The sequence below is a fragment of the Populus euphratica genome, unplaced genomic scaffold (genome assembly GCF_000495115.2).
Source record: "Populus euphratica unplaced genomic scaffold, PopEup_1.0 scaffold145.1, whole genome shotgun sequence".
Classification (NCBI taxonomy): domain Eukaryota; kingdom Viridiplantae; phylum Streptophyta; class Magnoliopsida; order Malpighiales; family Salicaceae; genus Populus; species Populus euphratica.
Window position 1 is genome coordinate 485,091 of NW_011500001.1, and position 18,220 is coordinate 503,310.

The window sequence follows — 18,220 nt, forward strand, 5'->3', positions numbered from 1 at the left end:
GCCTCATTTCAAGTTTGGTTAGGGTACGTTCACGTCCAGCCATACTTTGGGCCCGGGTGCGATCATTCTCAACTCATATTGGGTCTGGGTATGTTCCCTCCCTCTTTTCTCTTAGGTTTTGGGAGCAAACTGAGCCCAACATTTCTTAGATTATGAAACTGAAGAGTCACTTTATATAGAACTTTTTATATTCGGAACTTAAATTAATAATCATGATGCATATCATGATTTTATTAAAAATAAACAAGTTATCTATATTTATATTAATGATATGTAATGATATAATCAGTAAGATAACATCATTTTACTTATATAAAATTACATTTTTACCCCTTGTATATTGCATAAGACCGTGGAAATTAAGGGATATAAAAGAAGGGAAAAAAGAAAGGAAAGGGGATTTTTCTCCTCTCCTCACCTTTAGATCTTCTTCTTGAACCCTTTCTATACATTAATGAATGCTCTTCAACATCTCAATAAATATCACCATTAATGTCGATCTTAATATAAATATTCCTAGTAATGACTTGATTTCCAGAGTGTCTATATCATCCATATCTCTAGGAAACTTTGTGCAGGTATCTTTTCTTTGCAAAAAAAAAGCTTGTGTGGCCTTGAAGTGAAGATCATTGAATTCACCGTAAATAATGTCAGGGAATTTCTAGAAATAAATCATCCAAAAACATTCCCAGTAATTTTTATAACCTCCTCAGTTTGGATATAGCATGTCAAGATAATCTAACTATTTTATATTGCAATAAGACAACATAGTATAATATATAGCTTTTCCTCGCTGCTTATTTGTGAATCCTGGGTTTCATACGCTGCAATTTTTGTGCAGCAATTGAGCCTTTAACAAATAAATTGTCGATGTGACGAGTGTTACTGAAACAAAACATTAGAGCAAATTACAAACGATGCTTCGCCTTATTATTATTATTACATCAAGTTCTGAATCTCACAGTTTGTCGATGCTTGAGATTCTCTGAAATACATGCATGATACATGTTGCCAGAATCAATTATATAGCAGATATATAACATCTTTAACCCGTTAATGTTTTATATGTTCCCTTCTTTCCTTTGAAGTATCCAGGCTTATGCAGATAGTTTAAGAATATGTGAAATAAAAAAAAAAAAATCTGAAGTGTATTGGTGAAAACAAAATAATCATGCAAGGCCTGTAGAAATGCTTGGTAGCTCATTAAACCAGGAACTGCTGGAAACTGTTGCTGCTGCTACAAGCCACCTGCCCAATACAATGAATGCACTTTCAGTCACCATTGCCAGTGACTTGTCAAACATATGTCTTTCGATGCAGCTAATTCATGACCTCTGAGTTTCTGACTGCCTGACTGGTTTTATGTTCAGTTGTCAGATTTGATTAATAAATCATTAACTTTTGGAGGTTCTGCTGGAAACAGATGATGAGAGACGGTCTTTAGAACTGGCATTGAATATGGCAGATACTACTTGATTATGGTCCTATCGGCGCATAAAGAGGTACTAGTCCTGGTATTTTCCAGCAGAAACCTGAACTACAAAGAAATTCTTGTGGCAAATATGTCCATCAATCAACGACAACAATATCATACAGTCGACACCGGCCTAGAATTAAGTGGGGATTCGGTCATTGTTCCCAATTCAGCGGGAATATTAATCAATAATTCGACCATGATGAGATCATGTTAGCTTACCTTATTTCAGTACAGTCATCAGGTTGCTGGAGAGCTGCAATCAAATTCTGGAGACGTTGTGTGGTCAGCAGTTGAAATTCTTTACAGGGAATCTACCATGACCAGGACCAGGACCAGATCACAATAATTGAGTAAAGAACAACACACCCTTTCCAATTTCAGGTGCAAATAAACTGACAGAATCCTGAATTCTATTACAATATGCCTCATCTGATGTTGACAAATCAAGGATCAAAATTGATTGCTATCATGCAATTTCATCTTTTGCTTGTACTGGCCTCCTTCTCAAGGAAAATAATTAAAAAATAAATCATAACAAATCTGCTGGTTTTAAACTAGCAATGCTCTTCTACTTTACAAATTGCTGTTATGATTAATAGCTCTGAAGAAAAGAAAATATGTTGATTCGGAGAAAAATACCGAAGTGTTTTGCATTACTGAAAATACTTTGTCTGCCAATACAAGTCTTAGGTTGTTTGTGATGTGGTTTCATGACAAGGCAAATACTTGTAGCAAGACATTTCCATGCCACTAAAAGCACAGCATATGAATTTGATTTTAATTTTCCTCTTAGGCTAAAGTGTGAAATCAACCTGCAAAACAAAACTTGAATTGTCATGTCAGATTTTTTCAATGAAGATTGCACTTGCTAGCATTCTTCACTGCAAAACCTGGAGATAGAACTAACATAAGCTGGAAGTCAAGAACAAGACAGAACTAATGAAATGTAACATCAAAATTGATTGTTATCTTCACGAGGAACTTCAGCCTCATTGAATCTCCTCGAAGACATGACATTAAACAAATTTCTAAGACTGTTCTTACTCTCTCTTTTCTTACTATACACCCTTCTTCGAGTATCTAGCCCACTAAATGGATCTTCCAAAACAAGCTCTCTCTCCAACCTTTTGGACATATTCACAATCTCATAGGAATCCCACAGTGATTGCTTGAAATCCCAACTTACACTCTCAACCCTCTTGGCTGATGACTTCATTGCTTCTAGCTTGAACCGAGAAGGCTTGCTTTGAAAATTTTGGCGATATGCATCGTATTCATTGGTAGACCTTGAACTTCCAGAATGACCATGCCATGCTTGTGCCACAGCCTTGAGTATTTCAAGATCACGCTGATATTCATCTTCTTCATGCTCTGTCTTCTTCTTCATACTTTATGGTATCTTCTGCAACAAGGTCTACTGTTCCGGGCCATGTTATCTTGGCTAAACTAGAGCCTCACAATATTGCTGCTAAAATTGATAGATAAGCTTTTTTGTGTCGTTATGCTTTCTGCTATGAAAGTTTGTTATCTTCTTTCTTGACTGAATTATGGCCTCATGGACAGATAAGATATGATAAATGGTAAATTAATTTGTTAATTTCTTTATGGATTAGAAATATTTCCTATCCTTTTGAGAAGTGGTTAGTTTGGGTCCATTGATAAGTACACAATTACACAGATATTCAATATCATTTCTTTTTTCTTTTTTTTTCATTTAACGTGTGGACCATATACAAATTCTTATGAGTATTTTTAATATTTGTGTTATCTTAAAATTGAACCCTCGTTCGTCTTAAACCATTTTAATACCTAATTAATTTTGTTTAAAGCATATATATATACCTTTCTTGACAATCGATGCCATCATCTAATTTTTAGCATGATGATTCTTTTATTGGGTTTTTGAAAATAAAAATACAAATCCGTTGTATGCAATTTTCCAATACCAATTTCAAAATTTCAGTAATCCATGAGAAAAAAACTTTTAAATTTAGATTTCTTTGATATCATTTCCGTTTTCTGTATTCTTTTATTAAAAATAAATAAAAAAAATGTTTATTTATTTATTTTAAACAACATAAAAAAATAACAACTAATTGTCCAAAAATGGTGATAGTGGTTGTGGGGTTCTTTTTAAGACAATCAAGATTTTGCTTTTGTTCCAAAAACAAGTTGAAAACAAAATCAAGGAAGAAAAACTATAAATGATACTAAACTACTTTTTAATTAACTACATGGAGTGACGTGGGTTAGCATTCAGTAGGTTATTTCCTGCACTATGGTGTGGTTTAGAAAAAAATTGAATAAAATAATAATATTTAGGTTGTAGAAAACTTTTTGATATTGATATTAAATCTAATATAACTAGTCAAGTTTGAAAATTCCAACCTTGATTCTTTAATTTATATTTTAAATTAAATTATATGAAAATTATTTTAATATGACATTTTTAATTTGACAAATCCAAAGAAAAAAAATAAAGAAAAAAAAACATCACAAATTAACTCTAGTTCATAGCAAAACAAATGACCCGAGTATTAGATTCTAATAGATTCAATTAAATTTTTTATTTTATTATGTAATAAAAAATACAAAAAATTATTCAAAATCATCATATATTAAAGGGAAAAATTAATAAAAATACAATATTAAATGATAAAATTAAAAAAATCAAGAAAAGAGGCCAATTATTATTATTATTTTAAAGAAAGATGACAAATTATTCACTTCTTATTTTTAAAAAAAATAAAAAACATATAACATTTCACTTGTTGAGTCAAATAATATGTTATTTGTTGATTTACAATTTAAATTTTAACCACTACTGTGATGATTGAAAAAAACATAATTTTTTTTTAATTAAAATCTATTTTTAACTTACTTACATCTTAAATACCTTCAAAACACTGTAAAAATCTTTCTATACCATCAAAAAAACATTAAAAAATACCTGAAATACAATAATTAATTGAATAAAAAAAATCTCTAAACCAAGCACAATCTCTTTTCTCATGGAAGCTTAAAGGGAAAAAAAAACTATGATTAAACTCTTCTCGTTACATAATACCATTAACATAACAAACAACGAGTTTTTCATTGAAAAATAACCCAACGAATTCGCCAACCAGTCTGCTGTAGAGTTGAAAGTGTGTTGAACCTTGACCTTCCAATATCTAGTCAAAAGTGTACACTCTCTAGCAACCAAAGTATAATTATTGTCCACTAAGATTTTAGCTCAACTGTTTTAGTAGAGTTTTTTTATTTATATATTTTGGATTTAAGTCTCATGTACATGCTACGATATCTTATCTAATTACTAGATTTACAAGATTTGTAAGATATTTAGTAGATCTGAGAATTAGTCATGTAAGATAACTCGGATATTTTAGATTATACAAAAAAAAAAAGTACACAATTACACAGATATTCAATATCTTTTCTTCTTTCTTTTTTTCCATTTAAAGTGTGGACCATATATAAATTCTTATAAGTATTTTTAATATTTGTGTTCTCTTAAAATTGAACCCTCGTTCGTCTTAAACCATTTTAATACCTAATTAATTTTTTTTTTAAAAAAGCATATATGTACCTTTCATGACAATCGATGCCATCATCTAATTTTTTAGCATGATGATTCTTTTATTGGGTTTTTGAAAATATAAATATAAATCCGTTGTATGCAATTTTCCAATACCAATTTCAAAACTTCAGTAATCCATGACAAAAAAAAAAACTTTTAAATTTATATTTCTTTGATATCATTTCCGTTTTCTGTATTCTTTTATTAAAAATAAATCAAAATTTGTTTATTTATTTATTTTAAACAACATAAAAAGTAACAACTAATTGTCCAAAAATGGTGATAGTGGTTGTGGGGTTCTTTTTAAGACAATCAAGATTTTGCTTTTGTTCCAAAAACAAGTTGAAAACAAAATCAAGGAAGAAAAAATATAAATGATACTAAACTACGTACTAATTAACTACATGGAGTGACGTGGGTTAGCATTCAGTAGGTTATTTCCCGCACTATGGTGTGGTTTAGAAAAAAAAAATGAATAAAAAAACAATATTTAGGTTGTACAAAAACTCTTTATATTGATATGAAACCTAATATAGCTAGTCAAGTTTGAAAATTTCAAACTTGGTTCTTTTTCTAATTTATATTTTAAATTAAATTATGTAAAAATTATTTTGATGTGATATTTTTAATTTGATAGATTAAAAAATATTAAAGGAAAGAAAAAAATATTTTAAATTAACTCTAATCCACAGCAAAACAAATGATTCGGATAGTAGATTCAATTAAATTTTTTCTTTTATTATATAATAAAAATACTAAAAACTATTCAAAATCATCATATATTAAAAGAAAAAATTGATGAAAAAAATTAATAAAAACACAACATTAAATAATAAAATTAAAAATAAAAAAACCTGAATAAATGGGCCAACTATTATTATTTTTTAAAAGAAAGATGACAAATTATTCACCTTTTATTTTTTTAAAAAATAAAAAAACATATAATATTTTACTTGTTGAATCAAATAATGTGTTATTCGCTGATTTACAATCTAGATTTTAGCCACTATTGTGATGAATAAAATAGACATAAAAAGAATTTTTTGATTAAAATTTATTTTTAACTTACACCTTAAGTACCTTCAAAAACACTGTAAAAACCTTTCTATATCATAAAAAAAACACTGAAAAATACCCGAAACACAATAACTAATTGAATAAAAAAAAACTCTAAACCAAGCACAATCTCTTTTCTCATGGAAGTTTAAAGAAAAAAAAAAACTATAATTGAACTCTTCTCGTTACATAAGACCATTAACATAACAAACAACGAGTTTGTCATTGAAAAATAACCCAACGAATTCGCCAACCAGTCTGCTGGAGACTTGAAAGTGTGTTGAACCTTGACCTTCCAATATCTAGTCAAAAGTGTACACTCTCTAACAACCAAAGTATAATTATTGTCTGTTTTCTCAACCTGCTTTATAAGGAAAATCACTACCAGTAGAGAGTCTGACTCCAGAAAAAGATGGTATATTTCAAGCTCTGATGCAAGTTCAAGACCGGTGATACATGCTAGTGTTAATCCTTATTATACACCTTATTTAATTAATGAATGCAAGTACCTTCCAAGCCTCATCAGTCTGTTGATCGCCAATGTTTTGTCAAACATATATTAGACCATATACCTTTTCTTTTCTTTTCTTTTATCATAACTCCGCGTTCCATGGAACATACGTTATATTGTACTGTAGGTTTGAACTTCATGAATCGACCTGGAAGTTGAGCTTTGATAAATTTATGATATGCATAAACATTGTCTCATCGAGAGAAAATGCATGCATAAACTTAGTCAGCTTCACTGATCAGTCTCATTTTTCATTTTAATATGCGCTACATCTTAATCTTAAAGTTATTGTTCTCCCATCCTCTGAAATCTCTCCTTACTGATCTCAACCCAATTTCTAGTTTTGAATCCAAGAATCTCAAGTAGATTTAGCTAGAATTTCTAGGTTGGGATCATTTTTTGGGCGACAGATGATGATTTGTTGCTTCGGTAGGATATAGATGCTTCTTTATTTAGGAAATGGACAATATGAAGCCATGCCAGTTTTCCTTGGCCAGCTTAGTGTACATTTAAGCTTTAATTCTGGCAATTTGATTGAAAATAGAGCTAACAGACGTCAGGAAAGACAAAACATGATTTGCTTAGAATTACCAGAACGTTTTCCATCCTCAACAGCGTGTATACACGTGCAACGAAAAAAACAAGCGAAGGGAATGCCGGCTAACATTCTTTCCATGTAGCTTTCCTTTGATTGATACTATCAATGCCCCAAATATTGGATTATTTGTCCAGGTAGATGTGCAGATATACATGACAGTGCAAACGTACTCTTGTGATATGAATCAAAATCAAAGCACCACTCTCTTTCTCTCTCGGTCTCGGCCATGATGATGATGGATAGGAGATTTAGCAGGGAGTCCTCGAGAGAAAGCAAAGGGTCTATAACCCTGCAAAAGAAAATTGTTGAGAGTCGGAGACCAAACAAAACCAAAAATGTACCAGACCTCACAGATTTCATGAATGACATGTTCTTTGGGACCGTGGACAATGACAAGAGATCCTATGACTTAACTGGGGGCCATTCGGAAGACGAAGAAGAAAGTTTCGATGACAGTACAAGGAGCAACAGCAGTAAGTTAACTCAGGAGTGGCTAGAAGAAGCTAGACGTATGGTGGCGTCATCTCCTTCGAGGTGTGAATCCCCTTCTAGACTAGTTGGATCACCGAGGTTTGCAGCCGTTCCTGGCAGGCTGTCGTCAGCCTCTATACTTGATAGGAGGGACCCACTCTCAAGGTCTGCTAGAAGGTAAGAGATGATTTGCATTTAATTCATGTGCTGCGAGATGAAGGAAATGCAATTCAGTGCTGTGGTATGCTAATGCAATGTTACATTTCCCGTGACACAATTATTCTCGTCTTTTCAGGTACAGATCAATGGAAGCTTTCAGTGGAGAAATACTAACCAAATCAGCAAAACATAGCCGTAATAAATCAGAATCATTAGTCGAGACTCCTGCAGAGCCATCCCCAGCATCACAATTCCAAGGGTGGTTCTCCAACATCCTCAAACCACCCTGTAATTTCAAAGCCCCGGTTCCAGACCCCAGCAGCCCCCACCAATCCAACGACCGTTCCTCCCCACTCTTGGATCCACCGGCCCTGAATCTGCCACCTCGGTTGTCATCATACCGAAAGTCCCGGTTCCAAACTGAGCCCCCGGCGACCACCCCTCAGGGGATTCCAGTCACTTCACGTAGAACTTTCAAGCCAGCTCCAATATTACGACAAGACATTCATTTGCTTTCTCCACCAAAGAATCTTATTGAGTCAGCTCAAAGGAGATCAATGTCATCAAACAAATGTTCCAAACCAGAGACTCAACCGCTGTCCCCACCAAAGAATCTCATGGAGTCGGCTCACAGGAGGTCCATATCAAAGTCTACTTGTTCCATTGAGAAAGTTGCGCCAAAGCCTATTGTAAGTGGGTGCAAAAAGGAAGAAGAGGGAGAAGAAGATTTAAGTCTTAATGGATTCCTTAAAGAGGAAAAAACCAAGATTGAGAAGATCTTGAATAGGGAGCTTGATTCTAAGGCCAAAATCATCCTTTCTGGTCCTCCAAACGGTAAGCACATTTTAATTGATGAAGAATTTGTAGAGGCTTTCAAAATCATATAAGTGCATATTAATTAGGCTTTTCACGTTGACTGTTAAAAGCAGAGTCGCTGATATTGTGTGAATAAATGCAGGTACTAGCTCAATGGTAGCAGCTATATGCTACGCGTTGTTGTTGGCAAATAGATTGACGAAGAATAAAGGAAATGGTGAGAGAGAGGGAACTGTGGTATTCCCTGTGATGAATACAAGGAGAGGGAGAATGTGGAAGCAGAGACAAGCTGCTTGGTTATTCCAACATGTTGGCCTTGATGCTACCTCATTGCTCTTCGCTGATGAGGTACTTCCAACAATTTTCATTCCATGCTATTTCAGTTTCATTCACTGAAGAATGTTGGATCATTGTTTTGATACACAAGCATCACTTAAATTAGTTTTTATTCACAATATGACTATTGGAATTTGCTTGGAACGAAATGAGATTTGTTGTGCATACCCATGGACTAATTCAGAATTCATTCAAGATCACAAGAGTTCAGTACCCTGTAATGAGAAAATTTCTATTTTCTAAATGCTATTGAACCCTTTGAATGTACCTTCAACACAATCAAACACCCTGAACCTGGATAGAAGGAAGGTACAGGAATGAAGCTTTTTTCTTCTTAATTTTGCTTCCATTATTTGGCAATGAAAATAGTTATAGAAGTTACTCACTTTGTGCTTGCCATTTGGGGCAGGTGGATTTGGAGAGTCTAATGATGGAAGGGAAATTAAACATTCTTGTTGTTGGGCAAGATATCCTCAGAACTAACGGCGAGGTCAGTCCACAACAATCAATATGATAGGATGAGTATAAGATGTTGGAATTATTCTCATTTTCTGTGTTAATGAGTGGTTTGAGTCATCACTAATTATCTGTACTTAATGCTACTGGTTCTCTGCATAGGTTGGATCACAGTGCACTATTCTTACCGATAACTACTGTGAAGATGCCTATGATCTACTTCAAACTCCAGTGCTGAAAAAGCTTTTGGTAAATTACTAAATTATGTATTAACAGCTCAAGTATAACAGTGTAGTTAAAATCACTTGTTTTTCTTGGTTTGAGTTCTCAAAAGTTTCCTCTGCTACAGCTTGCAGGTATCCTGTTAGACACACAAAATTTGAATGCATCTGCTACCTGTTCTATGACAAGAGATGCAGAGGCAGTTCAGTTGCTTCTAGTTGGCTCAACCCCAAAATATAGAAATGCCCTTTTTGATCAATGTATGGTTTTTCATACGTACTCAAACCATCAGGAAATAAGTTCAAAGTTATTCTTGTCTCATGGTTTATATCCTTTCTTTTTGGTTCTCTATTAGTGATGCAAGATCAAAGAGACAGCTCCTTTATTGAAGCACTAAGGCACAACTATGGAAAGCCCCCCAGCGAGAGTAAGCAGCTACCTTATTGTATTTATCTACCGAAAGTCTCTTAGGATTGTTGATGTGGAACAAGAGTCGAAACAATATTCTAGATAATCACCATGCAAATGACACTGGACTTCGAATTTTATGCAAATGCTTAGGAAGTACTTTTGAATTGAATTGAAGTTGATCATTGCGGTGCATGAATCCATGTCCTTCTTTCCTTTTCGTATTATTACACTTTTCTGTCAGCGTACATAGGCAGTTCATACTTTGTTTCTCTATTTTTGCTGCTGAACATATAGGTGGTCGTGATAATGGAGCACAAATGGACCATAGAGGAACAGAGAGCAGGCCAACCCCTGTCCCTCGACATGAAGCCATCCCACAGAATTCAGATAAAAATTCTAATAATGTGAGAAATGGGAAGCCTAACAATACAACAAAAGCAGGTATTTAGTCCTTCTGATAATCTCTGTTGCTTCGAACTCCAACTCCAAGCTCTACTTTTTTTTTTCTTTTTTTTAATCCCACTAGTATTCATTCTTCAAACTCTAATATTACTGTTTAAAATCATTTTAATGACCTTGCAGCACCGATAGAAGCAAGTCCTGATGCCTCTCGCGGAAAGAACAAGTTCTTCCTGGCAAAGTGGTTTGGTTTTGGTAAATAAAGATCATAAAAACGTTGATTTGTGACGAGATTAGATTTTTTTTAATGGACAGCTAGTTTCCCTGAAGAAAAATCTGTTATGCCTAATTTATTATATATTTTTTTTATTGTTTTTTTTGTTGTGAAAGAACTAAATAGCCATTGGCAACATCATCTCATTGTAGCAATCGTTGTTGATGGCGGCAATCTTGTTGTTTACAAATAATTGTTTCCACTTGCTAGTCCATCAAAAGCAAGTATTTTGTCGCCCATATTCTTCAGCATAAATACAACTACTATTATTATTATTACACCTTAATTTAGCCATGATCCTGTAATTATTTATGTTTATTGCTGCATCATTCTATAATGACAAGCTACTGCTCAGAAATAGTTTATGGAAAGGGAAAAAGGGAGGAGTAAACAAAGATAGGGAAAAAGGTTATATATGCATAAAAACTTGCATGTGCTCTGCGTCATCCATAGCCCCTCTATATCCTCCCCTATGCCCATCATCACATGCATTTGCATTGTTTTGCCGGATACAGACATTCAGTAGCCTACTGAAAACATGTCATATAGCTTTTTTCCTGTATATAAAATTAAGGCACTCCACATACTACATATAATTTGAAAGCAAACTTCTCATATTTCAAGACCAGATCAAGTGAAAGAGAGATAAACGAAAAGATAATTTTGGAGAAAAGTGAACAGGAAGATGCCTCTAGATGTGAAATAATATTGGCCATGTTATCTGATACAATCTGTCTTGTCCAATTATGCCCACTTGTTCATCCCCAGCTGTAACTAACTCCCAGCCTCTCTCTTGGATCCCATTTTCTTTCTCAACCCAATCATCTGTCACTCTCTTAACCCAATCTGTATCCTCACCACCCCATGCTGCTGGCCCATCCCATGGAGACCCCATATTTCCTTTCCTTTTTACAGCCTTATTCTTTTGGATGTTGATGACGATGGAGCATTGGCGCTACTGTCATTCAACTTTCCAAGCATAGAGAAACAAGCAAAAATCAGATGATCCACCACCTGCATTTAGCCCCTCTAGTGAACCAGAACCTCCTGTCTGGGAGGACAATGGTGTAGATGTCGATGAAGATAGTGTAGGTGATGAAGATGAAGTTGATAGCAATGATAGAGATGTGCATGACATTATTGGCTTAAAGATAAACAAAGCATGCCTTAAACCAGGACTAAATAGCCAGTCATGGATATCCCAGTATACCTCTACTCTTAGTTTACGAAGGTTAATATACTCGTTACCTCTAAATTTCCATTGAAGATGCTTCACATGAATGACCAAATGCCCATCTATCCTTATCTCCATTTCTGGTTCATCCCCATTAATAGAGTTGCCATTACTAACAATATTGCCACTATTACTTCCGTTCTTGCACTCTATTGAGATCTCATGAAACCGACCTTTCTCATGGAACTTGATTCTTGTAGCGAACTTCTTCTTGCCAAATATGTGCTCCTTTCTTGAAACCAAAATGGGATCAATAAGAGCAGGCCGACACCCAGTTTTCCTGTAAGCATCCTTCTTTAGATCACCAAGAAGAAGCACAACCTCTTCGTCGCAAACAACAGCAACATAATACTCAGAATTAGGCTCAGTTTCACCATTGAATTTAGCAGCCTTGAGGTCCCAGAAGATATCCACAGCTTTACCCTCCACTACAAACCGTTTGGAGCCTTGTTTCCTCCAAAAATACCAAGGCTTCAGCTCCACTTTGCAGGTGTACTGACTCTCTCCTTCAGGACCTTCTACTGATACTGATAGACCATGGAGTAACAGATTCTTGCACCATGTTATTGTGATCAAACGACACTGATCGGCAATCTTTGTACGATAAGCAGACATGAAAACACTCTGCCCTGACCTGGTTACAGTGGCAGGATCATCAGCTGCCTTCTCACCGGATGTAAAGCAAGCAGGAATCCCAATTGGATGGTCTTGCATTGCAATTAACTTGAAAATCTGCTCTCTTTCAATGAACCACAGTAATTGGGGGCGTAGCCTAGTTTAGAGCTGCAGGAAGTGAACAGCAAATAGAAGTGAGACAGCAAGATGAGAATTAAAGAGAGAGTTGGGGAAAAAAAAAACTGATTTTGCTTGCATAATTAAGGAAAGAGAGGCAGGTAGATAGAGAGAGATCTTAGTGGTTGCAAGATGTATTGTATCAAGGCACAGATAGTGCCAGAGGTTTCCTTGGCAGCATTAATGGAAATAAAGAAATACTATCTAAGTGGCAAATAGATGGCGGTGAGTGGACTGTGAAAGTGAGTGAAGAACACCCCTTTTTATATTCGATCACTCAGTTGTTCTCTTACCTGGATTTCCTATTTTATAAACTAGTTTTTGTTTCCTTCGTTTTCATGACCTTCTTTCATCATCTTTTCCCTCTAGCAAGACAACTTTAATGAATCCAAGGTGTTTTTGCTTTTCTATACATAAGCTTAGAATACTTGCCCCCATACATGTGTAGAATCCTCAGTAGCATGACAGCACATGAGATGGAAAGATGTAAGAGATGACCAGTCAAAACAATAAAAAACTGAATCATCAAGAAGTTGGCTTTCCAATGTGGGTCTTCCAGGATTTTTTTATCATTTGATAATTTGCTAAGTTCCAGCATTTTTTTGGTGCAGGAAGAGGAATCTTGGGATGGTGTAGTGGATGAAAAGGCCTTTGAAATCCTGGTATTTGCAGTTTGACAGAGAGGGACGAGGTAAAAAAAGTACAGCAGAAATTTATGGCTTGAAATCTTAGATGTGGTCAGTGGTTGACCCAGTCTGAGGAAGGTATCAACAATCATCACATAATTACGTTAATTAATGCATTTGAAGTATAGTATAAGACTCCTTGAAATTAAAGTGCATTTAATGTTACTGCATATCTATTAATTCCTAGTCAAATCCCCGTCCTAATATATTCCATTACAATAGTAACCACGCTGCACTGCAGGCTTGAATTTTTTTATTTTTTTTTTTACTTGGGTTAATGGTATTAGGTACGATAGGATTAAATAACATAGTTTTGTTTTAATTAGACGATAATAAATTAAATAATAATAGTAGATAAATTAAATTAAAAAAAATTATGATGACATAAATTTTTTTTTAAAAAAAAGATAAACAGTGTAGCTTAATTCTTAGTTCATTAAATATATAATGATGAAATTTGATAAAAAATGAATCTACAAAAATTAGGTTAAGTCAACTTGAGTTAGTATGACAAACTTGTAACTCTGATATTAAGAATTGAAACCAACTCAGATTATCCAGCTGGATCCACAACCCAAGTCACGAGACCGAGATGACTTTATAGAAAAAAAAATGAAGAAAATCACTAACCTTTTTTTTAAAAAAAATGAAGAAAATCACTAACCTTTTTTTTTTTTAAAAAAACTAGTGTTTACCTATGTTAATTTTTCAAAACTATGACCCGAGTCATTAGTCCGAAAGCACTATCTAGAAAAACCATGAAATTTAATTCTCGATTAATCAACTATTAAATGATGAAATAAAAAAAATTCAATTTAACAAAAAGATTAGAAAATCAAAGATTAAAATTAAAAGTATAAGGATCAAGATTGAAATACAAAGTAAATTTTATAACAGTGAAATTGAAAAGAAAAACAATTTAATAAAAGGATCCAAAAAACAATAAAAAAAATAAGGATGGAGATTGAAATAAAAAATACAGACAAATTTTTTTTATTAAATGGTGAAATTAAAAAAAATTAACAAAACGCTAAAAAAATCAAAAGAATGAGGATTAAATTGGAAGAAAAAAAATATCACAAATTGGGATTGAATAATGAAATTGAAAAATAATCAAAGTTTTACAAAATAGAAAAAAAAAACAAAAATTAGAAATCAAAAGAATAAAAACTAAAGTGTAAAACCCTTATAAATCATATGAAAAATTTGAAATTTTGCATTGTCGGCATGAATTTCGAGGGGACAAGAGAGGAAAAAAGAGGAGAAAAAAGCGTTATCGGCAACAAATTGTGTCAACATTGACCACACACGTTATCTCAAAAGGAAAAGGACACAACCTTGTTTCCAATGAAATAACAAAAAGGGTATTTTTGTTGCCTCGAGGTGCCTCCCACACACTTTAGCCATGTTGCCTCGAGGTGCCTCCCACACACTTCAGCCACTTATTATTATTATTATTATTGTTATTTTATATAATTATGCAAATATCAAGTTTCCTCTCATTTCACCTGATAATAGTGAAAAAATCATTTTGAAAATACAAAAAAGTCTATTGATGTCAATTTTAATATTTTTCTCCATACGCATTTTGGTTGTTTCACTATGCTTTAATTTTTTTATATTTTCTATATTTATAAAAATACCAAATTGTCCTTCAACTGACTTGATAATAACAAGAAAAATCATTGTGAAAATACAAAAAAAACCCTTGGAAGCTAGTTTTAAAATTTTAGCTTTTAAATACGTTTAACCATTTCACTTTGCTTTTGAAATGGAAAAAAACTTATTTATCCTTAATCAATTTAGTAATGATTAATACGCTTTGAAAAAGACCTCATTGCATCCAATAACGAGTTTAATATTTTTTGGTTTGAATAACAAAGATTTCATTACACTATTATGATGGACAATGCAAATGAGTTTGTGTCTATAATGTTTTTCCAAGGTTGATTAGGTTTTGTTAATAACCAAAATCATTTTACACTAAAAAATGTTTTCTAATCAAGCAAGACTTATAGGCGTATTTACTTATCAAGTTCCCATTGAAATAGGATTCACACAAGAAAAAATATTTTTCATTCGTCGATTATTAGGAGCCTCCTAAAAAGATTTGGTTTGAATTATAGTTTTCAAATTAAGTTCTAGATTAGTGGATGCTGTCAAAAAGAGTGGTGATGACATACATAAAAATAAATAGACTTATAGAATGACATGAGAATATAAAACTTTTGTATATTTCCTTTAATCAACAAATAAGATACATATCTATATAAACACATAGACTCATGGAGCTATAGATGTAAGTAGACCTTTATGAGCCTCTATAATATCTATTATACCATGAATAATGCCTCAGTTAGACCTATACATATGAAAATTGCAATAACTAAATGGTGGTATGTAATATCGATTAGTTATATACCCCTAGTTATTAGGTCTAATCCTTTATAAAAAGTAGGAGATTTGAATTTTTTTTGACTAGTTCAAAGTGAAAAATAAAGTTTCTTACTTAGCAAAATTAAAATAAAGTTGAGCTAATATTAATGTTTTTCATAAAATTTTAAAAATATTCCTTTCACATCAGTTAGATACATTAAAAAAATTAAATAAGTTTTTTTAAAAAATATTAACTCCAAGATTTAAGTTTTTTTAAAAAATCAATTTTATATGATCAATATCTTAGAATTAAATAAAGATCACATTAATATACTAGTTTAAAAGTTGAAAGGTATATATGTTTTTTTTTTAACAAATGCAAGGGAATTTCATATGTATTTGGATAATCAAAGTACAATTGTTATTGTACTATGCTGAAATGTAATCGCACATTATCTTAATTTTAGCTTTATATCTGGTGGATTCTTTATGCATGTACTTTTTGTGTTATAACTTGTTTTTAAAGTATTTTTTATTATAAAAGTATTAAATTAATATTTTTTTATATGTTTTTATAATGATTTTGATGTGTATATATTAAAAATAGAAAAAAAATTAAAAAATATATCATTTTGATACATTTTTAATTAAAAAAATACTTTTAAAAAGTATTTTAGCACCACAATATTAAATAGACACATACACAATCACTACTTTAACTGACAACGAGATTTAAATGGTGAACTTATATAGATGTGTGAGAATAGGTTATTGTCTTGGTGATTGTTTTTTGTTATACTAAGCTCACTAGCTAGAAGGCAATGTACTTATTATGGTTTGGAAAAATAACTTTGTTTTCATATATTTTTGATCAAACTGATTTCTTGGTATTTTAATCATGAAACCCTTCATATATAGTCATGTAAATTTCATCTTTTAAGAACATTTTATTTTGATGTTATCATTCTCTTAATTAAATTATCTTATAAAAGTTTAGGAAAAAAAAAGGTTTTAGAAGCTATATATTCTTTTATAGAGCAAACCTTCAATGCTAGTCTTTGTAAGACATTTTAACTCTGTAAAAGTTTTTTATTACTATTTTCTCATTATAATAAAATGTTAAGTTTGACGTCAACTTTATCATTAAAATAAAACAATTTTGCCTCAACCTTTTCATCTATCAAGCTTTTTCTTTCATGACTTCAAATTACTATTATCTTGGTTATAATTGATTTTTTTTTGTAACTTAATATGTAAATATAAGTTCTATATATTTTCTTTTTCATAATAATATAAAATAAAGTCCAATAACAACTTAAAATCTATAAAACCCATATATTATTTACAAGTAAGACTTCATGAGAAGACTTTATGGTTTTGAAGCTATAACTAATGATATTTTATTAGTTACTCAATAAGATTCATTTAAAAAAAAATACAAATACTATAGAGAGAAAGAATAAAATATAAGAGAAAGATAGAATAAAATACATGACCTATCAAAAGTAATAAGAATATTTTTACATACTTTTTTGCTCTCCTATTTGTATCTATCTATTTCATCTCATTGAGTAACTAACAGGATGTTAGCAGTTACAACTTGAGCACCATAAAATTTATTGATTTCATGTAATTAAGGCAAAGGGATATCGGATAAAATGAGAGAAAAAAAGAGTTGTCACATAATATTAAGATATATAAAAAATCTAAAAAAAATGATATTTAAAGATCAAGAATAAGATGTTGGTTATGCAATCAAAAGATAACCATTAGTTAACAATATATTACTTATGGTAAGCTACATCACATGCAAGCTTTTTGTTTTTTATATTAAACTATCTAGCATGATAGTGTTCCAGAAAAAAGGATAGTAAAAAAAGAATCAAGAAAAATAAAAGAAACTCAGTTCAAGATCTTCAGAGTACTTGTTATATGTATATAAGTGACAATAACATATAATCAAGAATTAATAGACAGGTATCTAAGATAAAAGAATATTATTTTTACAAATATTTAAAATTTTTTGTATGATCATATAAGAAAATAAAAATATATTTGCATATTAAGATGTTAGAGAATAATATAAATCATATCTTGAGGGTTCATCTAAGAGCTTAAATTTTTGGATGAGATTGTTCTTGGACATAGTATCATAATCTTGTTGACAAAGGGGTCATGATTTTAAATTTCACTACCCTCATTTTATTTGATAAAAATTAAACACGAGGTAATATGGATCTATACAAATCTTAAATTGAAAGAGCTTTCACATGAATGGAATGTATTAGAGAATAATATAAAACATATCTTAAGCATCATTTAATAACTTAAAATTTTAGGTGAGATGTTTATTTGACAAGGGATAG

General features: G+C 32.0%; 3 protein-coding genes across 6 annotated transcripts; 1 reads left to right on the forward strand and 2 right to left on the reverse strand.

Moving 5' to 3' along the window:
• Positions 1–908: 908 nt before the first annotated feature.
• On the reverse strand, positions 909–3,047 carry LOC105140890 (uncharacterized). The gene has a single exon (XM_011047933.1). The coding sequence runs from the start codon at positions 2,862–2,864 to the stop codon at positions 2,430–2,432; it is 435 nt and encodes a 144-aa protein (XP_011046235.1). The 5' UTR covers positions 2,865–3,047; the 3' UTR covers positions 909–2,429.
• A 4,392-nt stretch (positions 3,048–7,439) lies between these two features.
• LOC105140892 (uncharacterized) lies at positions 7,440–12,846 on the forward strand. 3 transcript variants are annotated; one of them, XM_011047938.1, is made up of 9 exons: positions 7,440–7,870; positions 7,989–8,686; positions 8,811–9,016; positions 9,414–9,494; positions 9,623–9,709; positions 9,810–9,942; positions 10,038–10,109; positions 10,376–10,536; positions 10,668–12,846. In XM_011047938.1, the coding sequence occupies exons 1-9, from the start codon at positions 7,449–7,451 to the stop codon at positions 10,695–10,697; spliced, it is 1,890 nt and encodes a 629-aa protein (XP_011046240.1). In that variant the 5' UTR covers positions 7,440–7,448; the 3' UTR covers positions 10,698–12,846. The 3 variants fall into 3 exon arrangements, with proteins under 3 accessions (XP_011046240.1, XP_011046238.1, XP_011046239.1); XM_011047936.1 differs by having other exon boundaries at positions 10,376–10,534; positions 10,676–12,846; XM_011047937.1 differs by having other exon boundaries at positions 10,388–10,534; positions 10,676–12,846.
• On the reverse strand, positions 11,290–13,627 carry LOC105140891 (uncharacterized). Of its 2 annotated transcripts, none has more exons than XM_011047935.1 (2): positions 13,225–13,627; positions 11,290–12,783 (listed from the first exon to the last, which is right to left on the reverse strand). In XM_011047935.1, exon 2 carries the CDS (start codon positions 12,712–12,714, stop codon positions 11,728–11,730), a length of 987 nt encoding a protein of 328 aa, XP_011046237.1. In that variant the 5' UTR covers positions 12,715–12,783; positions 13,225–13,627; the 3' UTR covers positions 11,290–11,727. The 2 variants fall into 2 exon arrangements, with proteins under 2 accessions (XP_011046237.1, XP_011046236.1); XM_011047934.1 differs by lacking the exon at positions 13,225–13,627 and adding an exon at positions 13,086–13,217.
• Positions 13,628–18,220: the final 4,593 nt, after the last annotated feature.

What these genes read in the sequence shown, in the direction of transcription:
- LOC105140890 (XM_011047933.1), bottom strand. Translation starts at nt 2,864, where the DNA reads ATGAAGAAGAAGACAGAGCATGAAGAAGATGAATATCAGCGTGATCTT.
- LOC105140892 (XM_011047936.1), top strand. Translation starts at nt 7,449, where the DNA reads ATGATGATGATGGATAGGAGATTTAGCAGGGAGTCCTCGAGAGAAAGC. An exon ending in CTCTCAAGGTCTGCTAGAAG is followed by an intron (nt 7,871 to 7,988) that starts GTAAGAGATGAT and finishes TCGTCTTTTCAG; the next exon opens with GTACAGATCAATGGAAGCTT. An exon ending in AAATGCCCTTTTTGATCAAT is followed by an intron (nt 9,943 to 10,037) that starts GTATGGTTTTTC and finishes GTTCTCTATTAG; the next exon opens with TGATGCAAGATCAAAGAGAC.
- LOC105140891 (XM_011047935.1), bottom strand. Translation starts at nt 12,714, where the DNA reads ATGCAAGACCATCCAATTGGGATTCCTGCTTGCTTTACATCCGGTGAG.